The 27,209-nt window shown below is 35.2% G+C and overlaps 2 protein-coding genes across 2 annotated transcripts in view; one reads left to right on the forward strand and one right to left on the reverse strand.

The window, feature by feature from the left end:
- LOC124543341 (ras-GEF domain-containing family member 1B-like) lies at positions 1 to 7,796 on the reverse strand. The gene is made up of 13 exons (XM_047121540.1): positions 7,643 to 7,796; positions 6,838 to 6,980; positions 6,457 to 6,558; positions 5,095 to 5,214; positions 4,698 to 4,937; positions 4,197 to 4,342; positions 3,811 to 3,955; positions 3,262 to 3,513; positions 3,009 to 3,152; positions 2,490 to 2,569; positions 2,056 to 2,157; positions 1,172 to 1,353; positions 1 to 231 (listed from the first exon to the last, which is right to left on the reverse strand). The coding sequence occupies exons 2-13, from the start codon at positions 6,898 to 6,900 to the stop codon at positions 146 to 148; spliced, it is 1,662 nt and encodes a 553-aa protein (XP_046977496.1). The 5' UTR covers positions 6,901 to 6,980; positions 7,643 to 7,796; the 3' UTR covers positions 1 to 145.
- A 630-nt stretch (positions 7,797 to 8,426) lies between these two features.
- LOC124543357 (dynein axonemal heavy chain 6) overlaps positions 8,427 to 27,209 on the forward strand; it is a 67,462-nt gene continuing 48,679 nt past the window's right edge. Inside the window, 26 exon segments of the mRNA XM_047121556.1 lie at positions 8,427 to 8,584; positions 8,980 to 9,064; positions 9,426 to 9,519; positions 10,453 to 10,717; positions 10,881 to 11,022; positions 11,548 to 11,787; positions 12,251 to 12,468; positions 13,475 to 13,658; positions 14,699 to 15,270; positions 15,819 to 16,051; positions 16,540 to 16,688; positions 17,455 to 17,583; positions 18,460 to 18,566; positions 18,645 to 18,795; positions 19,649 to 19,858; positions 20,555 to 20,767; positions 21,240 to 21,386; positions 21,677 to 21,853; positions 22,315 to 22,569; positions 22,815 to 22,961; positions 23,358 to 23,611; positions 23,908 to 24,026; positions 24,991 to 25,164; positions 25,247 to 25,406; positions 25,754 to 25,899; positions 26,226 to 26,377. Of these exon segments, the coding sequence (XP_046977512.1) occupies positions 8,496 to 8,584; positions 8,980 to 9,064; positions 9,426 to 9,519; positions 10,453 to 10,717; positions 10,881 to 11,022; positions 11,548 to 11,787; positions 12,251 to 12,468; positions 13,475 to 13,658; positions 14,699 to 15,270; positions 15,819 to 16,051; positions 16,540 to 16,688; positions 17,455 to 17,583; positions 18,460 to 18,566; positions 18,645 to 18,795; positions 19,649 to 19,858; positions 20,555 to 20,767; positions 21,240 to 21,386; positions 21,677 to 21,853; positions 22,315 to 22,569; positions 22,815 to 22,961; positions 23,358 to 23,611; positions 23,908 to 24,026; positions 24,991 to 25,164; positions 25,247 to 25,406; positions 25,754 to 25,899; positions 26,226 to 26,377 (4,812 nt within the window). The 5' untranslated portion in view covers positions 8,427 to 8,495.

Here is a 27,209-nt window from a genome sequence, read left to right on the forward strand (position 1 = left end):
TATGAAATTTATAGTATGTATCATATTGGAAATGAACACGGTATAGTTTTGGATAGATCATTAGTTCAGAAGGATGTAGACTTCGATATTTAACAATTTGACAAAAAATAATATATGTTTATTTTACAATTCAACGGCGGTACCCTCACATGGCTCCTCGGAGGCGCTTCAGTCGCTCCTTCTCGACGTGATCGACGGGAGGTTCTCGATCGAATGAAACGAGTTCTAGTGCTGTAATAAAATTAAAGGAGGTTTTAGTTCACAAATAAGTTATTTAAATATTACTTAAGCCAGATGTAAACATTATAATGTTTATTTTGTTTTTACATTTTTACTATGAAAGCGGAATGAATCAACTCCATGGGAATCCAGATGCTTTATCCCTTGCGCCTTTACACTGACCTACTTAAGCCTGCTGACCAACGTATAACAGTGCAAAGTTATTGCTCGTCAGTACCTTACAAGCACACCCTCAATAAGAATTGTCATGTGAATAGCAGTACTGGAATACGAGCGAACTGCCACATTGGTTTAGTAATTTTTAAGACTTACTGACTGTAGATCTTAAAAAACCCGAATGGACTGTCAAGAAACTCTTAGTGACAGCATAGCCCGTTATGAAATTGGCCTTATTATATACCTGAGCATTTTAAGCCGTTTTGGTGCTCAAGCTCTAAAGTAACAGCCTGTACATTTCCCACTGCTGAGATAAGGCCTCCTCTTCCATTAAGGAGAGGGTTTGGAACATATTCCACCACGCTGTTCCAATGCGGGTTGGTGGAATACACATGTGGCAGAATTTCTATGAAATTTGTCACATGCAGGTTTCCTCACGATGTTTTCCTTCACCGCTGAGCACGAGATGAATTACAAAGACAAATTAAGCACGTGAATTAGCGGTGCTTGCCTGGGTTTGAACCCGCAATCATCGGTTAAGATGCACGCGTTCTAACCACTGGGCCATCTCGACTCGAGCTCTATCGACTCGTTTCTCACTAGTACTACCGTGTTTGAGTACATTATCTATACTAACCTGACTCAGCGAGAGTGCGACTAGTTTCTCACTAGTACTACCATGTTTGGCCACATTGTCTATGCTGACCTGACTCAGCGTGAGTGCGACTAGTTTCTCACTAGTACTACCGTGTTTGGGTACATTGTGTATACCGACCTGACTCGGCGAGAGTGGGTCGGTCGCAGAGGAAGCGCCAGGCGGGGAGGTGTACGTGCGGGGTGGGCGGCGTCGGCGGCGCGGGCGGCCCGTCCCCGAGGAGGCGCCGTGACGCGAGCTGCGCGCTCACGTGCCGCGCCAGCAGCGTCATCTTCTCAAAGTTCACTCTGTTCCCGGCCAATCTGAAAGTTTTAACATCGTCACTATGATAAACCTGGTGGTATGCTGTATACTGATCTGTCCATACATTAATTTGATTGTTTTGTATCGTAATTGAACACAATTTTATAATAGAAATTGATAATAAAATAAATAAATAAATATGAGAGAACACCACATATAGTACGACACAACTTAGATGTAGCATCGGCAAAATTCGTAAAACCGAATTCAGAATTGAGTACGCTATCCCAAATTATCAATATTTATTTCTCAATCGAATATGGTCTGTGCACAAACGTAATAACTTGTAATATCATATGACCAAATATATTTGTCAATTTGACACGTATATTAACATGCACTAACTTTCTCTGACGCTAGAATCTATGGCGACGAATAGGGTCGAATGGCGCGATAGGGAGCTATTTCTATCGGTTGTGTAAATCGGCAGTAATCGGTTTTATTTTCATTCCATTGCATTTTCCGATGCTACATCTAATTTGTGTCGTACTATACATTACTCTGATCCCAATGTAAGTAGCTAAAGCACTTGTGTTATGGAAATCAGAAGTAACGACGGTACCACAAACACCCAGACCCAAGACAACATAGAAAACTAATGGTAATCTACATCGTGGCGTACAGAGTGGCGTACCCATGAAAACCGGTGTACACACCACTCGACCATGAAGGTCGTCAAATCATAATGAAATCATACTAACTTTGTAGGCGAAACCTGATTTGCAAAATGCAAATCTCTGCATGTGACAGACAGGAGAGGCACTGCCGTCTCAGTGGGGGCTGCGGCCAGCGCGGCCCGGTACCTGGTCAGAAAACAATAGGATATAATATAGTCATGCATAAGAATATATTGTTCATCGACTCACGGATCCCATTGTTTAAATATATTAACATAAATTTGCCATATACATTTTGCTACAATGATTCATTGCAGTAGACTACTAATCTTAGATTAGTTTAAATACTGTTGTATTGATTTAAAACAATCATTGAATTTTAACTAAATTAAAAATACAATAGAATATTTGTACTTACAATAAACCACTGTATTTACAATTTCTACCGAATCAGAGTGAGTTATTTGAGTGTTTTTAGTAAATTAGTTCCTTATGTTAGTAATTTAATTTATTCTCACCTGGCGTGATTACCGCTGGGTTCCACACAAAGCTCCAATTGCCTCAGCTGTTGCCCGCAGACGGCGCTTGTGCGACTCCACTACATTCGTACAATAATATTTAATAAGTCACAAGGAAATTCAGAGTCGAGATGGCCCAGTGGTTAGAACGCATGCATCTCAACCGATGATTGCGGGTTCAAACCCAGGCAAGCACCCCTGATTCATGTGCTTAATTTGTCTTTATAATTCATCTCGTGCTCGGCGGTGAAGGAAAACATCGTGAGGAAACCTGCATGTGACAAATTTCATAGAAATTCTGCCACATGTGTATTCCACCAACCCGCATTGGAACAGCGTGGTGGAATTTGTTCCAAACCTTCTCCTCAAAGGGAGAGGAGGCCTTTAGCCCAGCAGTGGGAATTTACAGGCTGTTGTTTGTTTGTTTGTTTGTAAGGAAATTCAAATGATTTTAAATTGTATTTATTACAAGATTTTTTTTAAAATTTCATTATACGAATTATAACATCAAATACTTACAGTTTTCTTAAGACGCGAAACTGGTGCCATATTAAGCGCGCTTATAATGGCCATGAGCGAGTTAAAGTTGCCCAAATTGAAACACTCGCGTGCAGTCATCACCCACTGCTCCATAACCCTAGCGCGGTACTTGCTCTTTACCGCCTGAGGCAATAAAACAACAATTAATACACTAATACACCAAAAATTTGTAACTTATAATAATATTCTATTCATCAAATTACATTATATCAAGAATAATTGAACTATTCACCTTCAAAATATCCGTAGCCACAAGGTAGCTGAGCCTATTGAACCAGTCAGCATAGGCCTCTAAATTCTTCGTGCTCTTGGATTCAACGTGATGTAAGCTGATGTTCCTTCTAGACGTTGACTGTCCTGGTTGAGCGGGACCAAATGTTTGCACAAACTCTTCCGGACCCACAAATGATAGCCGGTGGAGTTCAACCATGGTCAGCTGATTTGCAAGCTCTACTGGAGTCAGACCAAGCGTGAGAATATCGCCCTGGATAAAATAAAAATGAATCATTAATACAAATGTAGCTATGAACGCATACTTAATAAAATCACTAATGAAGGCTTATTTACTTTCATGCTCTCATATATGAAAACAAATTAAATTTAGAGATATATCTGTCTCAGGTCAGCTTCAAAGTGTAGGTATGTATACGGACATTTCAATTTAAAAAAAAAAAATGGAATAGAAAATACACTGGATTCAAAAGTTTTCTTGTCAATTTGTTATTGTATAACAATAATACATATATGTGTATAATAATATAAGTTTATAAATGATACTTACCAGTGGAATCTGATCAATACTGTTGACCTGTGGAACCTCTACCAATGTCTCTTCATACTGCTCAAGTGCGGTTAACTTGTCAAGCAACCTCTCCAGCATGCTAGACACTTCTGATCTTATAGACGACATATGTTCAGCTGCACATCTATGTCCAAATAAAAGATTTTATTAAATATTGTTACTGTTGTTATTTAATATTAATTTCATTTGAAATTTCTTCATAATGTTGTAATAAACCAATTTTATTTCAACAAAATATTATTCTCTTAATTAATTATATTATTTATTATAAATAAAAGTCCAAGCAATTGAATACTAACCATATTTGAAAACACAGTGCATGTTTTATAAAACGACATAAATAAGACAGGTTAATAATGAATTACCTCTGGGTAATACTCCTCACAAGTGCCATAACCCTCTCGTCACGGAAATCATATGGAAACATAGCAGTCCACTGGCTTAGAACCCGCACTAATGACGCCATATCAGCTACCTCCTTTTCAAGCAACTCCCTCGTCTCACCGTTCCCCTAAAAATTAGAAAATGTTGAATTCTTGCTTTCTAGTCCGTAGCAAAAGACACCAATAATCACTTTAAAAATCAAATATTTTTTCATTGGTTAAATAAAATAAACAATATACAACCAACGTCAGTGTGAGATAAATTCTAAACGAGAAATGTGAAAATCTATCTTGAAATAACTATTAGTCTGCTAGATCTATTTCAGGTATCAATAAGTTTGACCTAATAACCCAATGTCAGAAAGAATGTAGGCAAAAATAAACAAATTGCACTTATGCTTTATTTTGAAATAATATGAATTAAATATTCAGGTCCAATCAATTTAATTAGTGTTAAAGTAAAAAATATTAAATTTAACTTACCACACTGTCGTAACTTTTGAAATATCTTTTAGATATTTTGGAGAGCAGCTCATGAGGTTTAGCAAAAAGACGAGAGCATAATAGGAATGTAAAGGTGAAGGATTTGCTGGCTCCAGGACGCAGCATTTCCACTAAAGTGTCAAATGTAGCACTCGCTAGGTGCCCATCTTTATACTCAACTTCAGTTTTCTCAGGATATGAAATAGCTGACCTTACAGTAGGAGCCACAACAGCTGCCAACTGAAATCATTAAAATATTGATAAAATTAAGAAAATAGATAATATAATTATCGCTTAGATATATAATCATATTGTAAACATCAAATTGTAACTGTATTTTTATAATATACATAAAATTAACCTCATTATAATAAATATATATGGACAATTTTCGTACCTGGGGAGCTTCAGCAGTTTGAGCACTAGAAAAATTGATACCACCATTCATTGCGGTGTGTTTGCAGTTATTTTCAGACATAAATTTATTTCCTCTTACCATTGAATAGTAATCATCATTCTGTAAAACAAAGATGGATCTTCAGCTATGAACTGTTTACTAACATATAGTTAAATTATTATATGCTAATATATCGAGAGTCGAAATGGCCCAGTGGTTAGAACGCGTGCATCTTAACCGATGATTGCGGGTTCAAAGCCAGGCAAGCACCGCTGATTCATGTGCTTAATTTGTCTTTATAATTCATCTCGTGCTCGGCGGTGAAGGAAAACATCGTGAGGAAACCTGCATGTGACAAATTTCATAGAAATTCTGCCACATGTGTATTCCACCAACCCACATTGGAACAGCGTGATGGAATATGTGCCAAACCTTCTCAATAGCGGGAATTTACAGGCTGTTGTTGTTGTTGTATGCTAATATATAAGCTTAGAAGTATATACATATATATAGCATATATAGCAATAAATAATGTGCTGGTTCTCTAAATATGTATATCCCTGAATTTGGATCATTAATAAATAGATCTGGGAATATGGATACAGATCTCTATTATGTTATTGATACTTCAAGACTATAATAATGTTTCAATGTTTCAATGAACTGTTTATTTCATTGATAAAATAATCATAACGCAAGTAAGATTGATCTCATTATAAAAATTAATTAGTACCTCATAACTTACTACATTGGTAAATCAATAAAATAAACAAATATAAAATTATGATACAAAATTTTAACAAATATAATTTTTCAAATATGTGATTCTAAATGATATATGCAAGTCTAAATGTAATTAAGTAGTATCTTTTGGTGCCAATTATTTTAATTTCATATACTTGAAAAAATTAAACAATATACAAAATTCTAGATCCCTGGACATGCTGACTTTCTATGAATTATTTTTAGATATAAGGTATAGATATTGTGATAATAAATAAACTCAGTGGCTTTTTTCTGCATGAATCTTAAAATTTCTATTTTAAAGTCAAAATCTGAATCAGGTTTAAAACCTGAAGAATTTCCTATGATATATATAAACCTATGGTAGTTGATTTGGTAATCAATAATTAAGTGTAAGCTTCTATTTTGAATAAAGGAATTTGATTTGATTTTAATTTTACACTTTTTCTTTCTCACTGTATCTACAAAGATATGGATAGCCGGCACAGCACTAGGATAAATTTTTTGCAAAACATTGTTCAATTCTCTAGTTTACATTGTATTTTATACAAATTAAATTATCAGTATCAATATACATTGAAATTATTTTAACCAGATGGAAATAGTAAACAAACTTACGTCATAATAAGAAAGACCAGTTCCGTGGAGCAGTGTAGTATCGGGTGTCATAGAAGAATGATCGGGTGGTGGTGGAGCAGGCTCAGATGGTGGAGGTGGCAACTACGGAGCATCAGAGTTCTCATTGATATTTGTTTTATGTGTATTTCATTATATTTTTACAATATTAAAAATAATAGCAAGCACAGATTAAAATTCACACTATGATATACATCCCAATAAAACTCCTAATGTACATATACACCACACAAACATGAACAACAAGATCACCTCGCCAGCACCTCGAATATTTTGCATTATATTAAATTATAAAACGCCAGCACCCATATATATTATATAATAAAAATAATAATAACATTAACAATTTATTTTCATTCTTACCTTCACATTGCATCCACTACATGACGCCTCATTCAATTTACTTGCGTAGTAATACATAGCCATTCAATACTTAACAACCAAAATATATATGTGCTTCTTACGAAGCCCAGATGGCTTTTAAGTTAAATATCCCATTTGAATACCTGAGAATAAATTGCCGTAAGTAATTAAGGTGTAACTAATTTTAAAAATATGAATGGCAGTGACTATATGTGTTATGTTTAGTGTTATTTAATTTAATCCAAGTAATTGCATATATTTATTTCTTTACTCTTATTAACCCAAATGTAATATTATCATAAAATTCACTCCCTACTATTTACGGCACCGATAAAAACAATAGCAATAACAAAGATCGCAGTGTAAAATCACTGCTTTAGAAAATAGAGAAAACACGATCTAGACATCGATTTTTATGAATATATATGAAATTGTGACTGCAACCGTCCCAAATATTACTCAAGTATTAAAATAAGTAATATTTGTAACTTCGAAAACGCCAACAGAAACGTTGAAAATTGTTTTTGATTTTGGTGTATAAATATAATTTTCATGGTACAATAGTTATTGTTATGTTTCTTATGCGTTTTAAATATTAAGATAATTCAATAAAAAGTTATAGTACATTGGCACTGCAGATATGTATATGAAAAAACATTTTGCATTTTGTTATTATTTAGTAATATTTATAAGTTATTACAGGTAAAACATTGAAAATGTTTCATTTTATTGATAAAACGTTTAACGTACGTCGTACATCTGGATGCAGTGAAAGTTACATTCGACATTAAGTTGTTGTACTTACCTGTAACAATTTATGCGGGTAACAAAAATTTTATGAATGAAAATTTACATTAGAAAATACACACGCATTTAATTCAATAAAAATTAAAATAAGATTTTATCAAATAAACTAGCGCCAATGCCAATACAATTCTGTTCTAACTCTGGTTGGCACTACTTTTCTTATCCATAGTTTCATAGAACTATGTTTTGTCTACTTCCCACAGAAAACAAAATGTGTAATTCAGTTTATAATTTCAAAAAATACAGGTAAAAATATAACCATTACTTAAGTTAGATACATAAGTTTATAGTATTTTAAATAGCCACTCTAAAGGATTATGGAAAATCTGTAATTAAAAATTTATTTATCTCGTAATAATTATTTCTTTTTAATAGACTTCTTAGTTATTACTTTTGAGAACCATATTGATCAAAATATTTTTTTCACAAACGAATAAAATAAGCTTTTTTTCTTCAATTGGTGACGCTTATTCTTTTTATATTTGATATAGTATTATAACATGATGCAAATAAAATGCATATGGACAGGCACAGTGGTATTAATATGTTATTGATTATTTAGTTTATGGATTGAATTCTAATGAAACTCTATGAAAACACAATTTTTGTCATGTTGGTAATAAAAATTGAAATGATCTATTGTTCTTGTTTTGACAGTTTAACCCGCGTTTTTGTATTTATTTTGAATTTAGTTCATTTAGAAACGTATAATGAATTGTGTGTCCATGGAAACCCTAATGTTGAAATAACAAATAACTCAAAGTGCCTTATAATAGCTTAATTATGTTAATAATTATTCTGTTTTATTAAACTGTGTTTGTTAACTTATAATAATTGGAATATTTTGAATAATGGAGAGACGTAGATCAACATTCACGACGTTACCTGCAATAGAAACTCTACAAAGAAATGTTAAAAAAGCTCCTACTTGTTATAAAAAGTAAAATCTTCAAATATTAATTTTATATATTCATCAAAATATGATTTACTTAATTTCTAAAATATTAGCTCTATGATATAAAACCTACAAAGCCATTCAAAAATCATACTCACTGCTATTTATTATACGATAATATTTTGTAATGGTTGAATGGATATAGATTGTAAATATCAAGTATTCTTAAGGTTGTATTTATATACTATAATCGAAAAATTGTTGTTTATATTGTTAGTAGTACTATATAATACTTGATCAAGAGATGTGTACTGATGACATGATAAAACCCAATTAACTAATTCAAGAACTTAGTTCCTGAGAATATAACTTGCCTATGATATGATTTTATTGATCTTAAAATAACAATAATAATGAGATAACATTGTGCTTTATTTTAGGAAATCTCGAGATATCCCTTTTCACCTACCTCATAAAAAACTTATGGATAGAATAGAATTTGTGGAAAAAGAACCAGAACCTTTGGTAAATCTATCACCAGTTTTTTTTATAATATATTATTAATTCTAAGTGCATTTTAAAAATAGACGGGGCATTCATTTTTTCATATTTAATGGCAATATGGAATATATAAAAAAAATAAGTGGACTATGTATATAATATAAATTGTATATTCATAATATGCAAGTTTTAGTTTACATACCACCTTAATCATTGTTTACTATATTAGGCTGTAAAAGATTGTGCTATTTTCAAAAAAGAGTAATGCTGGTTTGTATGGCTCTAGAATGGTTGGTTATTTAAAAATAATGGCCAAATTTAACATTTAATAATAATAAATTTCAGTATTTCTTATGATTTTTAAATTAAGTTATATTTTTTACAGACTGGATTTGCTCTTGCCCAGGAAGAACGATTCAAGAATGAGAGGAAAATTGGGAAACTGCATTTAGAACCCATAAAGTTTGACCATGGTCAGTGTATTTACTATGTCTATTTATCATTAGTTTATGGATTGAATTTTAATGAAACTCTATGAAATCTTTGCTGTCGTAACGCTTGGCCCTTGGAGTAGTGGTGCAAAAAGCTTCATCAAAAGTATAACACCTCGCCTCATTGCCTCCACTGGTGACAGGAGGGCTGGTTCGTTTTTTGCCCAGAGGATCGGAATTGCGATTCAACGGGGAAATGCTGCTAGCATTCTTGCCACCGTTCCACGCGGTCAAGATTTATACAGTAACTAGTTTTAGTTCATATTTGTATATATATATTTAAGCATTTAATGTTGTTAATTCTTATGTTTATCATTTAATGTTAACTTAGAAAAATAAAAACTTAGTAATTCATGCCCGGGCTTGCTTGCAAGGTCTATTGATAAGATTTGGTGTTCTAATCAATCTTAATGCTCTACTCACACAATCACTTGAACTTACATGAGTTCTGAGTTCATTTCTTGAATATTTTCTTCCGATCACACACATTTGGTTAATATCAAAACAACAATGTCAACAAGTTTACTTAACTGACAGACGAATCCCTTTTAAGCATAACAAGCAGCCATTTGAAGCCAGTGTTCAGGTGTGCTTCTTCCCCAATAAATGTTTAGAGAACTTGCGGGACTCTCACTAATTGTCCAAGACTTGACCATAACAGTGAGGCGATCCAATGTGTGAGTTGATTGCAGAGCATGGATTAAGATAGCCTGCTTTATTTGACGGCATACTATGTTCCTTTTTGAAAGTTCTTAACATTTTTTTTATGGTATAGTTTGGCGGACGCGTATATGGACCAACTGATGGTAAGTGGTCGCCATCACCCTGATGGTAAGTACCACCAACCCTGTCCCTTGTGCCTGTAGTTACATTTGAAACATATAAATACATGCAATTGTTTTTGGTTGGTGGTGGGTACAGCCTTTATAACTTAATGCATAGTTTTAATGTTCATATATTGATTTAAAGAAAAAAAGAAGAAGACACTTAAGATCCGTGAATCCAGCAGCAGCTCTGATATGAATCGAAAGGTCCCTGGCACAAGCGACCCTCTAAAGATTAAACCCGAAGTTGCCTCACAAAAGGAAGTAATAAAACAAGTTCGTAGTGATCCTACCGGCGGATTTTTGTACATGATTTACGCTGTACATCCTCAAAATGTCTACTTCACACCATATTATCTCAAGTGAGATTTTATTAAATTTAATTAATAGATTTATATTTTGGTATGGTCTCATATGTTTGAATGTGACTTACATTATAATAAGTTATAAGTTATTGCTTGACAATTTATTTAATTAAATAATATTAAAACAAAATTATTTAATCACCAAATTGACTCCCAACAGGGTTGTACCTTACGAAGAGATAGACAAAAATAATTTTCTCACGATTAGTCCTTGTGGTGTGACACATTATACGAATGAAATGGTCTTTACGAAATTGTCGGAATGGGAACAGGAGTACACTATATTTGTACAACTTACAGATGTGAGTTCCTCTCAAGAACAATCGTTTTAATGTAATTTAATTCTGATTTCATCTCAGATTGGGATAATTAGAACTGTGAATTTTGCGTATTTGAGAACTAGTGTAAGAGATAAACTATTAATCATTTGCTGTTTAGGAATGTAGTTTTAGTTACGGCTCGCCATCCTACCATCCTCCTTTTATGAAATGTTGAAGTGATTGGAGAACGTGTTTTGATATAATGTTGTCTTAAATTTTCGCGATTATTACACATTTAAATAAAACTAGTTATAACGGATTTTATACTTTATAGACGGGTAGTCTACCCGTGACCACGAACGCTGTAAAGTGCTCGAAACGTCGGGATGTCCAAAATAATTAATATACGCGATTAAAATCCGTTATAACTAGGTTTATTTAAGTGTTTTGATATTCTTTTTCCTTGGCTACGGCTCATGAGTATGACTAAAGATCAATCAGTCAAAGTTAAAATACTAGGGTTGTGTTTATTTTGAATCCATAAGCCCCCAATTTATCTAATTTCAGATCAAATTTTTTCGTGTCTATCGATACTGGAAAGCTTATTACGTTTGGCGAAAGTCAATATTGTTTCGTAAGTTTAGTAAAACGCGAACGAAGATTGCTACTAAGCTATTCACTCTTACACCTGTCTTGGGCAAAGCCCTGCTGAGCATCCAAGCCATGTGCTGTGACATGTACATGAAAAGCTTCGCCGACGTATCGCGGGACATGGATACCGCTTTCTTTTACTTCATCGAAGTTCAGGTCAGTATCTGATGGAACATGAAATTTGATTACGATGTGGGTATCTCCCACTCATCATACCTTCATCCGCCAAAACAACAATACTTACATGCATAGAAGACATATCGACTCAGCTCCAAAGGTTGGTGATGTATGAGCTATGTAAGCGATGGTTTATATTTATTATAGCGTCAATGTTTATGGGCTTCAACTTGAAATTAGATGGTCCAGAATTGAAATTCACTTTTTTTTTTTATTGATCCCAATGTAAGTAGCTAAAGCACTTGTGTTATGGAATCAGAAGGAACGATGCTACCACAAACACCCAGACCCAAGACAACATAGAAAACTAATTAATTTTCTACATCGACTCGGCCGGGAATCGAACCCGGGACCTCGGAGTGGCGTACCCATGAAAACCGGTGTACACACTACTCGACCACGGAGGTCGTCATAAATTTAAATATATTGTTTAATATAACAGATGAAAAGCGTCGAATACGTTCGTGATAAACTCTTGGCGTTCCGATCAATAGTTCTGGAAGTAGTCACCGCTGCGTGCCATGCGGCTCTCTTCCAGCAGGGGTTTACTCACGATGACAGAAACGTACTGCCGTTTCAAATAATACGGGGCAAACCGACGGGGGGCATGTCTTACACTGAAAAGGCAAATAAGAGGAAGTACTGCGAAAGGCTTGCGTGGTAAGTAGTATCCAAAATAGTAGTTTATTGTATCAGAATGTAAATGTCCCACGCTACTTCAAAGGGTTTGTAGATACTCCAGAGTCCAGACCTTCAGCGTGTGGCATGTTACTTTTCTGACAGTCGAATGAACTTAAGACATTTTAATTCTGATAAACCTTGCCGATAAAAGAAGAATCGTGTATATTGTTATTTATAAAAATGTAATAATAACTTTTAATATTAAGATAAATAAATGTTTTTGTCATCTGTTAATAAGGGATTAAATTATGTGTCTATTTAAAAAAAATCAAATTTTACTTCTTTTTGGAGAGCTATTTAATGTTACGATTTCTTTAACATAATAGTGATGTAAAGTGGATTGTACTAAAATTTCATCGATACAATTATTATAAATCCTTATAAATACGTAATATCAATTTCTTTAAGTCGTTAGTTATTCGATTCAAATTTATAAACACAATTAGATCACGTGAAAATTTATTGGCGCTTGCTTGGGCTTGTACCAGCAATCATCATTTTGAGATTCACGTGTTGCAAATATCAATGAATATAGATTCTGAAAATTAAGAGGAAATAACACTATTAAAATGATAATAACTTAATTTATAAACAATACTAGCTTTGCTCCGTGATTTCACTTATCTTTACATAACTTTGCGACTTTCGTCGTTGATTACTAATATATTCCTTAAATCCCAGAATCATTATCAGATTGAAACACGTGACCAAAACAAATGCTCAACGGATTTAGAAATCTAAATTTCGTGTACCTATGTAAATAAAAATTTAGGTATGTAATTAACGTTTTTATGTATAGCAATCTGCACCTGTGTGAGTGCAATAGTAAGAAATTTATCAAAATATTACATGCGAGTGACAGAGACAAGCTATGAAGTATCCACGTACAAAATTATCTGTTCCGCGAACCGAATATAGAATAAAATAATAGTTTCAATATGATATTAAAAACATAAAAGTAATAATATATTTTATGTTTTTACAGTTTTATAAAATTGGTGGACTATATGAAAAATTATATGCTTCACCGACTAACGAAACGGTCAAACATGATAATGGCAGACATGCTCCGAAAACACATGGAATTCACACCCTCGCCAGAGCTCCTCGCCGGTAGCGCCGTCGACGAAGTGTTGGAGATTTTACCCCGAGAGACGGATAAGTGCAAGGTTTGTGTATAGGCATTACTTGAACACAACACTTATTGAAAATAACTTAATTCTCGTGATCAGTTTTAAATAAGTACTATAGGTTATGGGTTAAAAGCGAGTCCACTACTATTGTGCCCTTAAAATTAATTTAAGCCTGCAATCTCGACTGCATCGTTCAATCTCCATCGCGTCTTCTCCATCGCACGTGACATTGGCGAAATAATCTGTGCCCTCTTGGCACAAACCAAAGCCATTAAAAAAAAATTCTAGAAAAAAATTTGGTCAACATATCCCATTAATCTACTGTTTAATATACGGATGGGATGTCAATTGGTCTGCGTGTTAGCGTACAAATTCCTCTAAATTTTGAAGTCGGTTGAATAATACTTGACGTACTATTCTAAGACTTACTTAAAATTTTGATCTAGAACAATCCAATCGATCAATAACATGCTAACGTCTGCTTATATGTCTATACAATAACATAATATTCACGCTCGTCATGTCAATAATTAATACTGTTGCTGGGATTGTGAAGAGGATAATGAAAGTCACTAACTGGTTCACGATTTATTAACGGGACAGTACAATTATACGGACTGTGACGCACTTGATAGACACTCTGTGTAACATATGCAATGCTTCGATTTTTATACCTGATATATGCCAAAGAATATGAGATACACAGATGTGAAATATTTTAGTCATAGAATATGTAACTTTACTGTTTACTTTAATACCTATGTGCATATACGGCACAATACTAAATAAAAATAAATACACACAAATCTGTGAATTGCAGCTACTTATACGATTTATAATAATAATACTATATACTACCTACTTAAATATAATTAAATATAATACATTCATAATCTCCGAAATTCGCTAAGTGTTCTGATATAAGTTACATGTTTATTAGATTAGTAGTTTTTCAGATAGGTATATAAAAAAAAACGAGGCGTTAGATATTAGTATACATATGTTATTTTAAATAGATTAGATTGATTTAAAATAATCAAATGTTCGAAATAAAAAAAAATGTTTCTCTCGATCAGTGGGCTCTTTTCCAAGTCGACGCGTATGTCCTGCAATCCGGTGAAGTCGAACTAAACCCAAGCGAGAAAGTAATTTCTGAATATCTTGGAAAGATTACGAACTACTGGGACGAATACGTGAGAACATTCCACAATTTCCTGAACGAAGAGACGTTGCAGATGTTCGTTCAGCCGACGGTTATGGGCAAACAGATGGAGTGGTCGGCGGGGCAATCGCCGAACCTTTACTTCCTGATGAATCAGGATAAGAGAATGATGAACGACATTACGTTCATACCGCAAGCCGTGCATCAGTCGTTCGACAACCTCTGGACTTTCTTGCGAAGGCTGAATGTTTTCATGGCGAATTTTAGGGAAGCCCACGAAATGGACTTGAACGTGATCAAGAATGAAAGGGACGTCAATGAGTTTCGGAAATTGTGTAGCGAACTCGTGAGGCAAATGGAGGAGATCGAAGACGTCGTCAGCTATCAGCCATTGGGCTTGCTGTTCCTCAACCTTTGTCCTTTCCAAGAACTATTCAGGCCTCAGCCGAGGAGGTTGTTCGATGTCGTTAGCAACGTCACCCCCGAGTGAGTATATATTAAATTAAACAAGTAGTTAAACTCGATATACATCTATGATTATACATAAGTATAATGGACTGTAAATACGTATGTTTTCTAAGACAAGATTGTCGGATGATCGATATTTATTTCGCTTTGTTTTGTGTTATTAAACTATTATAATATTATTGTATCTCACGCGTCCAATTATAGATGAAATTAGTATCATGTGGACAATCCAATATTTAATTTAAATGTCGGGAGATTTGTATCAATCGATGAATCGATCTTATATACTAACTATCCCTTTACACACAGAAATTCCTGTAATGTCAACCATTATTAAATAATTTTATTCTAAATTGAAATCTAAATTAGTACTTATATTATAAACGATTACTTATGAAATCATTTAAATAAATATTAACTAAGTTTTAGTTATATTCCAACAAAATATTATGAAATTCAACAACAATGCAACTGACAGTTTAAGTGTTGCCATCTGTTGTGTTAATTTTTTATACATTACATAAAAAATGTAATAAAAAAACATTAAAAATTGCTGTCGTTATCAGTATTGGTCGCGATTGCATCGACGATATCCTGGCCGGAATCGAGTCCATCAACAATGACATATCCAACGAGCCAGAGAGCGCCGGCGAGCTGGTCGCCTTCAATTACTTGTTGGACGGACTCGAGAGTAGGGTGGCGCGTCTTGAGGAGCGGCTGGAATACCTACGAGAGTTGTACGACCTGATGGGCGAATTTAATATCGGGATACCGCCGGATGACATGAATGAATTCCTCGGTGTGTACTCAAATCTATACTAATATTATATATGTGAAAGTAACTCTATCTGTCGGTCTGTCTGTCGTTGTGTAACTGCTAATAAAACGAATTTGATGTAATTGGTATGAAACAGACTTGAACTCCATGGTTACTCATAGGTTACTCTTTTTACCTAACACTTGACAACCAACTCCTCAAACGCGAGGTAAACCGCGGGTTACAAGTAGTAAATAACAAGTTTTACAAATACAGCTACTAAAATGTTAACAATACACAATACTTTGGTGTTAATCAATACCTTCGTTCCTAAATTGAATTTAAATATACGTATGTATAAAACATCGTATCAGAATGAGCCACATGTTAATTTTGAATAGAGTAGGTCAAAATTATCTCCAAAAAAGGGAATTAGGCGTATGCATAGCAGCGGGGTATACAGGCTGTTAGTTTTTTATCAAAACTGTATGAAATATACACAAGTTCTATGTTATGTCTGCCTTCTTTAGGTTTAAGTGTGATATTGGGCACGTTGCGTACGAATGTAGACGCGCGCCTGGAAACAAGAAGCAAACTCGCCGGACTGTTCGCAAGCCAAATCGGAAAGGATATAATGGAGCTAATACTTGATATTAACAAGCTAAGGGATGAAATAGCGGTATGAGGTTTTTCTAGCTCATGTGTATTATGATCACATTAAATTTCTCTTCTCGTGTAATGCACTTGACTTTGTATTTTTTAAATGTTAAAAAAAAGATAAACTACTGAGTTTCTTGCCGGTTCTTCTCGGTAGAATCTACTTTCCGAACCGGTGGTAGCTTCACTTAATTGTAAAATGACGATTCAAAAGTGCTTGTATGCTTAAAAGCCCACTTGAATAAAGTTTATTTTGATTTTGATTTTGAACACTATAGTCTATTACAAGTCAAGTACATAGTAAGTAATAGACTATAGAGTGTTGCCAAATAGACTACATTGACATTTAATTGATATTGATCAAGATTTTTTTTTGTGATTTGAGAGCATCTGGGATACTCTATTCGCACTGCATTTTCGTCTACTGTCAAATATATAAATTTTATCAAAGACAAAAGGATAACCCCATAGACAATTACTAAGTCTATTAACTATTTAAAAATGTTCCTAAAAAAGCTTTACGCGAGATTCAATTTTACTTTTTCATTGTTTTTACCTTGATGTACCTGTTTCCGTTTGTGGAAGAGCGGGGACTCCTAAAATAAGTTAATTCCATTACTTAAAAGGAGCTCCCTAGCTTTATCTGTTGTATCTAGGTATAAGTTACAGAAATAAAAAAATAATATTTTTTTATTCTATTTTGTAAATCTTATGGCACTTTATCGAGTTCTTGAACAAAAATCTACGTATAACTCCAGTTGATTGTGAATATGTCTCATTACTTCTAGCAACCGTGGCTTTATGATGAGAAATCTGACATTGAGAAAGTTATGGAGGTTCTGAATGATTTAATGGAGAAATTAGTCAGCTATTCTGCGAGGGATAAGCAGATAAGAGAATGGCAGAAAATATTTAAAGTAAGTCAAATATAGATGTTCTGTCGGAGTAAGAAAACCTTCGTCAGTTTTCAAATTAAATCCTTTATCAAATCCCAAACTTTTAGTACCTTTTGAATCTAGACATCAAATCATTGCGACGCAATATGTCATTCTCGATCGGTAAAGCAGATTATCACTAATACTGAGCACACGAAAATAGATCTTAAGGTGACGAATCTTTTCTTACGACGACTGTACATTATGAGCACTTATACATTACTGTACATTATGAGCATCTTAAATTTTCCGGCAACATTTCCGGTCGGTGGTAATCACTTTCCATCAGGTGAGGATTCGGGTTGCCTCCTAAAACATAAAAAAATATATATAACAGCTTTATAATTTAACCAATTTGGGCATCACATTCTCTGTGTCTTTTGTTATTTTGTGTGTATATATTTCTATGGTCTGAAAAATGTGTATGTCCAAATAAAGATCTTTTTGATTTTTTTGATTTGATTTGATAATTTAATAACCATTTTCAATAGGTTTTGTAGTAATAAAATGCATCTAATAATCAGGGCCGGATTTAGGGTAGGGCAACCGGGCAACTGCCCTGGGGCCTCCACATAAGTGGTGACCACAAAAGTTTTCAGTGATTTAACAAATATCGAGATATAGTCAAATTATAATAATCTTACTACTTAATAAAGACCGATACCAGTCAAGAAATACTAACTGATTCAAATTAATAAAAGCTTAAGCTAATCCATTAATCCATGATATAATTATTAGGATCTCCACGCTCCTGTTTTGTGGCCCCTACAGGGCCTCCACTGCTTTGTGGCCCCAGGGCCTCTAGACCTTTAAGTCCGACTCTGCTAATAATGTTTATTGAATGTGAACCAATCGTAGATGCCACCGGCACGACTAGAGCAGCTCGACGAAGCGATAACGGATGTTAAGTTACGCCAAATGCTCTGGAAGACAGCTAAGGAATGGAATGAGGCATACACAACATGGTAACGAATGTTTCATCAACACATATATGCATTGAATGTGAACTTGTTAATACTAAACGAAATCTATATTTAAATAAGGTATGAAGCACCTTTCAACACGTTAGATATGGACGAGATACAGACGACGACAACTAACTTTGGTAAAATAATCAATCAGCTGGATAAGGGACTGCCGCCTAACAAGATCGTGCCGGGTTGCAAGGAGACGATCGATATCATTAAGGAAAAGGTATTCAAATTTTATAAGATTACAACGATATCCTCGTTTTCACTCAATAGGCTATTTGACAATGCGGAAAATAAATTGTGAATTATTGTAATCAGTGTAGTTTAAAAATGGTTATTTATTAACGAAAGTTGAAAGTAATACTTTTTTCTTTTCTTTTTTTTCAAACGTATGTCACGTGACACAAAACGCTCCTGATTGGCCGGGCTTATGATTAAGTCACTTTCTTGTAAACCTTGCTTTTCTACTATATGTACCATAGATTAAAATACAGCAAAGTGACGTCACCGACCCCATTGCAGCGCCATATTGTCCAAGTAGCGTTTTTGCGCGCTATTTAAATATGGAATTTTTAATATAAAAATTTTCGGCAAATATGTACTAGATATAACAAATCAATTTTTATGGGTTCCTTAACTTCTACTAAATAATATAGAACGGATTTTAAAAACTAGTCAAATAGCCTATTAGTATTCAATTTGTGACAAGAATCCCCCCAAGTGTTATATATTAGTTCTTCATTCAAAGTTTCGCGTTTATATAATTAGTAAGACTAGAGATGTCTTTGATGAAGTCTCCTATCGTTAACGTCTTAAGTACTCTACGACATTTTGAGAAAGATTTGAAGAAACCTATGGGTATGCCCCTTTTTCCGCCTTAAGGAATTAATAAGTCAATTTTATTGCAATTTAAACCATATAAAGCCATACTAATATTGTCTAATACCCTTAAACTAGCTAACTTTAATAGTATGTGTGTATATTATACATATATAGTTTTGATAAATCCTCCTTTAATATATGAATTAGAAAAAAAGTCTGTAAAATCAATAAAAACGTAAATTTTATGTGAATAGTTGCCAGTGATGTCGTATCTTCGAAATCCTGCTCTCAAACCGCGTCACTGGGTGAAGATTGAGGAAATATTACACACTCGCTTTACGCCCGACATGGTAGTGACTTTGAAGGTTCTGGAGGACTTGGAAGCTTTCCAGCATGCGGAGGAATTGATGGAGGTGGCTGGACAAGCTAGTTCGGAAGCTGGCCTTGAGGCTTTGTTGAAAAAGGTATGGTATCAGATACTACCCACAAGTACCTAAGCGAAAGATTATACCAAATCCAAGTTATATAAATTACTATAAATCTAGAGTTAGGTTAGGCATCAAGAGAGGGTATGTATATGATATATAGATTTTTTTTTATTATTTAGAGCCATGATGGCCCAGTGGTTACTCTTGTCGTGTACATATTAATCGATGATTGCGGGTTCAAACATAGGCAAGCACCGATGAATATTCATGAGCTTAATTTGTGTTTATTATTCTTTTCGTACTCGGCGGTGAAGGAAAACATCGTGAGAAATCTTGCATGTGTAACTTCATAGAAATTCTGCCACGTTTATTCCATCAATCCGGATTGGAAAAGCGTGATGGGATATGTTCCAAACCTTCTTCTTATAGGGAGAGGAAGCCTTCGCTCAGCATTGGGAAATTTACAGGCTGTTGTTGTTGTTGTATACATATTTTTCGACGACCTCCGTGTTCGAGTGGTGTGTACACCGGTTTTCATGGGTACGCCACTCTGAGGTCCCGGGTTCGATTCCCGGCCGAGTCGATGTAGATTACCATTAGTTTTCTATGTTGTCTTGGGTCTTGGTGTTTATGGTACCGTCGTTACTACTGATTTCCATAACACAAGTGCTTCAGCTACTTACATTGGGATCAGAGTAATGTATGTGATGTTGTCTCATATTTATATTTTAGGTGGAAGAAATATGGGCGACATTAGAGTTTCCAGTGATATTACACAAGGACGCCAAAGACGTGTACGTCTTGGGCGGTCTAGACGAGATCCAGGCCGGCGTGGACGAGAGCAACATCCACGTGAGCACGATCCTCAGCTCGAGGAACTGCGGGCCCATACGCAGCAGGGTCGAGGAGTGGGCGAAAAACTTGGACTTATTCGCCAGAACACTCGTGAGTGATTTTTTGTGACTTTGCCACCGGTTAAGGGCTTTTCAAAGGCTATTGGTATGAACAACTTTTGAGCTTTTCTCCCTCGGATATAGATTGAATGATATTTTTAAATAAAACTAGTTATAACGGATTTTAATCGCGTATATTAATTATTTTGGACACCCCGACGTTTCGAGCACTTTACAGCGTGACTACGACCACCAAATCCGATATAACTAGTTTTATTTAAATGTGTAATAATCGCGAAAATTTAAGACAACATTATGATATTTTTAGTCATAATATTTAATATTGTAAAATGAAAAAGGCAGCTTAAAGTTTTTCTAAAAGATTTTAATTTTAACCAAATGACTAGTCTCTTATGTAATCTAGTATTCAGTCTAGAAATGTTATGTCAAGGAAATTTTCGCTAACGTTAAAGAGGGTAGTGAGTTTCACAATTTATATAAATAACTTTTTTTTTCGATAATAGGAAGAATGGTATTTGTGCCAGCAAACTTGGATCTACCTGGAAGTTATCTTTTCCGCGCCGGATATTCAGAGGCAGCTTCCTAATGAGACTCGACTCTTCACAATCGTCGATAAGTCTTGGAAGGACATAATGCGCAAACTAGCAAAGGTATGTTCAAATTTTTACCAAATACTTTATTTAAAAAATTAAGTTTCTTAAAAAATATATGTGACACAGAGTTACATTTTAGGATACAAGCCGCGAATTTGGTAATGCATTAGATTTCCTGGATAACTCCTGTTGTTATATTAATGAGTGATACACTAATACTATCACAAAAAAAACACTCAAGCCTTTACTACTTTTTTTTTTATAAAATGATTTCCTATCAAAAATTTTTATTTAGTTGAATTATATTCTGTGTCCAATAGACCATTAGTATTTTTTCTTGTTCGTAGGTACCTCTTGCGATGCCGGCAGCCACACAACCGAAACTTTACGAGGAGTTTGTACGGAACAACGAGATGCTCGACCAGATAATGAAGTGTTTGGAAGCGTATCTGGAAACGAAACGCGTCGCCTTCCCGCGGTTCTTCTTCTTGTCTAACGATGAACTGCTCGAGATATTGGCGCAGGTAAATAAATGTATAAGAATTATATATTTTTCTATCAACCCTCCCCTTTTCACTTCGCTCAGGTGCATTGCTGATACTAAATATACGTACTGCAGAATTTGTTTATTTACATTATATTAGAAACTTTTAAAATTATCAGTATTTCTTTGCTACATTGTATATGTATTATTATATACAAAAACCTTCTTCTCGAATCACTCGTATCTCGTAAAAATACCACATCAAAATCCCTTGCGTAGTTTGAAAGATTTAAGCATACCTAGATACATAGGGATATAGGGATAGAGAAAGCGACTTTGTTTTATACTATTAAGTGATCAAATATAAAATGTATAGCGTACGTTCTCGCCAGGAGACATTTTAATATTAGTATCTATGGGATTTCTATAATAATGTCATATCATACTATAATTTAAAAATTACCGTATTTTTCCTAATTGTGTAAAATTGTACGTCGATAGACTCGCAATCCGCACGCAGTACAACCTCATCTCCGCAAATGCTTCGACGCGATCGCTAAACTCGAATTCGGAGTCAAACTCCCCGAAAGTGAGATGGAAATTACAGAAGACGGTAACTTGGTCGAGAAGGAGATGTCCTTCAACACGCGAGATGCCTTACAGGCCAAGTTGGCGAAGACAGCCAAGCCCGAAGATCTGACCACCGATATTGTCGCCATGCTCTCGCCGGAGGGAGAGCGGGTTAATTTGGGAAAGGTAAACAGGTTTTCATGTTAGGTAAATGGACTTACAAATGGTCAACAACGCCATTAGGCACTAGAGCAGTACTTTAATTTCTGAATTGATACCCATTTATAATATACTCATAACTCTTTAACTTTCCCTTTAAGCCTTCTATTTTTAATTGTAGCATTAAAAACTCAAAGCGATTATATCTGAAATATTACTATAACAATAATAGTTAGTGCGCATAAATATAATTTCTTGTATGTGACGCACAGGGTCTCAAAGCTCGAGGCAATGTAGAGGACTGGCTCGGTAAAGTAGAGGAAGCAATGTTTGCGTCGGTAAAGCGGTGCATGAAGTTTGCGTTGCGGGACTACATGCAACGCGAGCGAGTCGACTGGGTTACACTCCATCCGAACCAAGTGAGCATTTTGATTAAAATGTTATATTCATACAAAATATATATTTATTTTTAAGTCTTATTGGGATAAGTTGGTAATAGCTCTACAAATAATTTAAGTTCTAACCAACGCATAAACAAATATATATATATAAAGACGAGTAGTCGCCCGCGGCTTGACTCGCGTTCTGGGGTGTCGATTGTCATGTGTTAGACAAAAAAGAAGCCTATGTTCTTTTCTGTTCTTGGTGTTCAAGTTTTCTTCATACCAAATTTCATCAAATTCGGTTTAGCGGTTTGGTTGTGAAAGAGCGACAGACATACAGACTGAGTTACTTTTACATTTATAATATTAATAAAGATTTCGATATATATAATTAATTTCAAATCGCAAGATATTTCAAGTATTTTTTTACAGGTGGTTCTAACGGTGTCTCAAATAATGTGGGCAAAGGGCGTGCATGAAATACTGGACCTGGATATACCTCTACGTATCGACACTGGTCTTCTGAATTACGAGAACAAGTGTATCTCAGATTTGAACGATCTCGCCGCCTTGACGAGAAAGGACCTCACATCTTTGTTCAGGAAAGTTCTATGCGCCCTCATTACTGTCGACGTGCACGCTCGGGACACCATCACGCATATGGTCGAAAAACATGTGCAGAAGGCGTGAGTTCAATGACGTTTTAAAGTTATATTATTTGAATTTATGGCTCTCTAATATAAGAATTAACAACATTAAATGCTTAAATATATATATACAAATATGAACTAAAACTAGTTACTGTATAAATCTTGACCGCGTGGAATGGTGGCAAGAATGCTAGCAGCATTTCCCCGTTGAATCGCAATTCCGATCCTCTGGGCGAACAAACCAGCCCTCCCGTCACCAGTGGAGGCAATGAGGCGAGGTGTTATACTTTTGATTACTCTCTAATTGGTCAATATTAATTTTAATATTACAGAGACGATTTCGAATGGTTGAAAATGATTCGCTATTACTGGGAAGACGACATCGACAATTGTGTTGCTCGGATGTCGATCGCTATGTACATATATGGACACGAATACCTCGGTGCAGGAGGTTAGAATTTTTGGTTTTAATGATTTTATTTTTATGCATAATGATTACTTTAGACCGGGAGATGATAATGACAAAATATTTCTTCATTTGTACCAGTATGACGGTTCTTCAGGGGTCTAATAACGTAAAAGCAAAAAGGAAAATGATGGTCGTAGCGCTCGCACCGTCGTTAATTTTAATAAAACAATTCAACCATTTGTACCAGGCTAATTTTTGCATAGCTAATAATCGTCGAGTAGCCATTCACGAAAATCACCTTGCCATACTTTTCCGACTGTTCCCAATGGCCGCCGCAAAGGAGTAATTTTTTTTTATGTCGCCAAACGATTTGTACCACCCTGAAACTTTTTTTAACAGTTCCCTGTATGGTCATAAATAGAAATCTGATAATGCCATACCTGTGGCAGGCGGCGAATGTGAACAATATTTTTTCAAAATCCTAAGATTTTATTCGTAATTCGAACGATTTGTACCAGTATGGCACTTATTTTTCCTGTAAGTTTGAGGTATAACGAATATAAATACAAAGTTTCAAACACCTAGCTGGCAATCTTGCCCCACGATTTTTTCCTTCACCGCCGAGTACGAGATGAATTATAAAGACAAATTAAGCACATGAATCAGCGTTGCTTGACTGGGTTTGAACCCGCAATCATCGGTTAAGATGCTCGCGTTCTAACCACTAGGCCATCTCGACTCACATGCCAGAGGCTGAGAAAGGGGATTTAAGGGGATGAATGAATTGTCGTTTTAAGTACCTACTAGAAGCATAAATCCTCATATCATATACAATATCATATCATGACACCCACTCAGTGAATTCATATTTTACGCGAGCAAAGCCGCGGGTAACAGCTAGTCTAATATAATACTCTAAATAATATTGTGAATGAAGTCCTTTTAATAATATATTATGTAGTAACGCTAAAAGAGAACAAATAAACATCAAATGTAAACATTTTAGGTGTACTAGTAATAACACCGCTAACTGATAGATGTTACTTGTGCCTGATGGGCGCTCTCCAGTTGGACCTTGGGGGGGCTCCGGCTGGCCCCGCGGGCACCGGCAAGACTGAAACGACTAAGGATCTCGCTAAGGCGCTCGCTATTCAATGTGTGGTATTCAACTGTTCCGAAGGTACTTAAAATAGTACTGAAATTGGTGTTATATTCTTCGTAGTATTTGTTGCGGTTTGTGTTATATGAAATAATTCTTCAAGGTTTGGACTACAAGATGATGGGTCGCTTTTTCTCCGGCCTAGCGACTTCCGGTGCCTGGTGCTGCTTCGATGAGTTTAACCGTATTGACATAGAAGTGCTCTCCGTAATAGCTCAACAGCTCATAACTATCAGAAATGCTAAAGTAGCTAAGCAAACTCGGTAAGAATAAAAGAACACGCATCAAACGAATTTTACCATACAAAAGCTTCATTTCAAAGATCAATAAATTGTTAAAAATAAAATCATTAATGTTGTATTTTATCTTATAAGAATTTCATTACAAAATATCAAAATGTTAATTTGATTAGTAAAAATAATATAGTTTCTTCTTCGAATTTAATTTACAAAGTAATACATATCTTTAGTGTGTGTGTGTGCGTGCGTGCGTGCGTGCGTGCGTGCGTGTGTGTGTGTGTGTGTGTGTGTGTGTGTGTGTGTGTGTGTGTGTGTGTGTGTGTGTGTGTGTGTGTGTGTGTATGTCACATATTATTGAAATGTATTTACAGATTCATGTTCGAGGGTCGCGAGATCAAGTTGGTGCGTACGTGCGCCGCTTTCATCACGATGAATCCCGGCTACGCGGGCCGGACCGAGTTGCCTGACAACTTGAAGGCATTGTTCCGACCCATATCTATGATGGTGCCAGACTATGGTCAGAACTTACTTATTATTTTGGTATTTTTTATATGCAACTAGCTGTGCCGGTGACCTTGTACGCGTTTGAATTTAACAAAGAAAAAATATTATTGTAGCCTAAGTTAGTCCTTATTATATACATTATTTGCCAGTGCAAGTCCCGCCAAAATCGGTCAAGCAGTTCCAGTTATTAGCCGGAACAAAAAAACAGACGGACAAAAATTATAAAAAATATATTTTGGTATATGTACTCTATGTATATACATACATATGCATTGAATGAAAAAGGTCTATTTTAATATTATAATATTGTTCATGTTTTATAAATATATGTTCTCTTAGCCTTGATCGCGGAAGTGATTCTATACTCTGAGGGCTTCGAGTCGTCAAAGGGCCTCGCCAAGAAGATGGTTCAGATGTACAAGTTGTCAAGTGAACAACTCTCCAAGCAGGATCACTACGACTTCGGTATGAGAGCTGTTAAAAGTGTACTTGTAAGTACTTATATTTCTAGGTGCTTAAAGTACAGTAACAATCCATATACATTTTTAATGGCGTAATAGCCAGTTACTTCTTAGAATTACATGTTCGCGAGCAGAGTCGGATTTAAAGGTGTGGAGGCCCCGGGGCCACAAAGCAGTGAGGGCCCTAGACAAACAGAAGCGTGAACACCCTAATAATTATATTATTATGAATTAATTAGTTTTTTTTATTTCAATCAGTAAGCTATGAATTGTTTCGTATTTGTATCGGTAACTTTTAAAATATTAAATGGTAACATTATTATAATTTGACTATATCTCAGTATTTGTTAACTTGCTGAAAACTGTGGCCCCCTCTCATGTGGAGGCCACAGGGCAGTTGCCCCGGTTGCCCTCCCCTAAATACGGCCCTGTTCGCGAGAGTACCGGGAGTATCAAAGGAAATAATATTTGGTCTCCTTTGTTTGGCACGACGGCTTTTCCTAACATATTTTCTCTTTAGCTCAGTCAACACAAAACTACATCGGATAGCAGCATTATACAATGTTAACATGAGTCAGAGAACCTTAAATTTATTTGGGGTTTAATTTTTCTCAAAATTGGGTGGTTTATATTACAAAAAATGTTTACGACTGTGAATATGAACGAGAGTACCGTTTTACTATGTGTAGTATTATAGGTTTGACGACCTCCATGGTCGAGTGGTATGACGACCTCCATGGTCGAGTGGTATCTACACCGGTTTTCATGGGTACGCCACTCTGAGGTCCCGGGTTCGATTCACGGCCGAGTCGATGTAGATTACCATTAGTTTTCTATGTTGTCTTGGGTCTGGGTGTTTGTG

The sequence above is a fragment of the Vanessa cardui genome, chromosome Z, assembly GCF_905220365.1.
Source record: "Vanessa cardui chromosome Z, ilVanCard2.1, whole genome shotgun sequence".
Taxonomy (NCBI): Eukaryota; Metazoa; Arthropoda; class Insecta; order Lepidoptera; family Nymphalidae; genus Vanessa; species Vanessa cardui.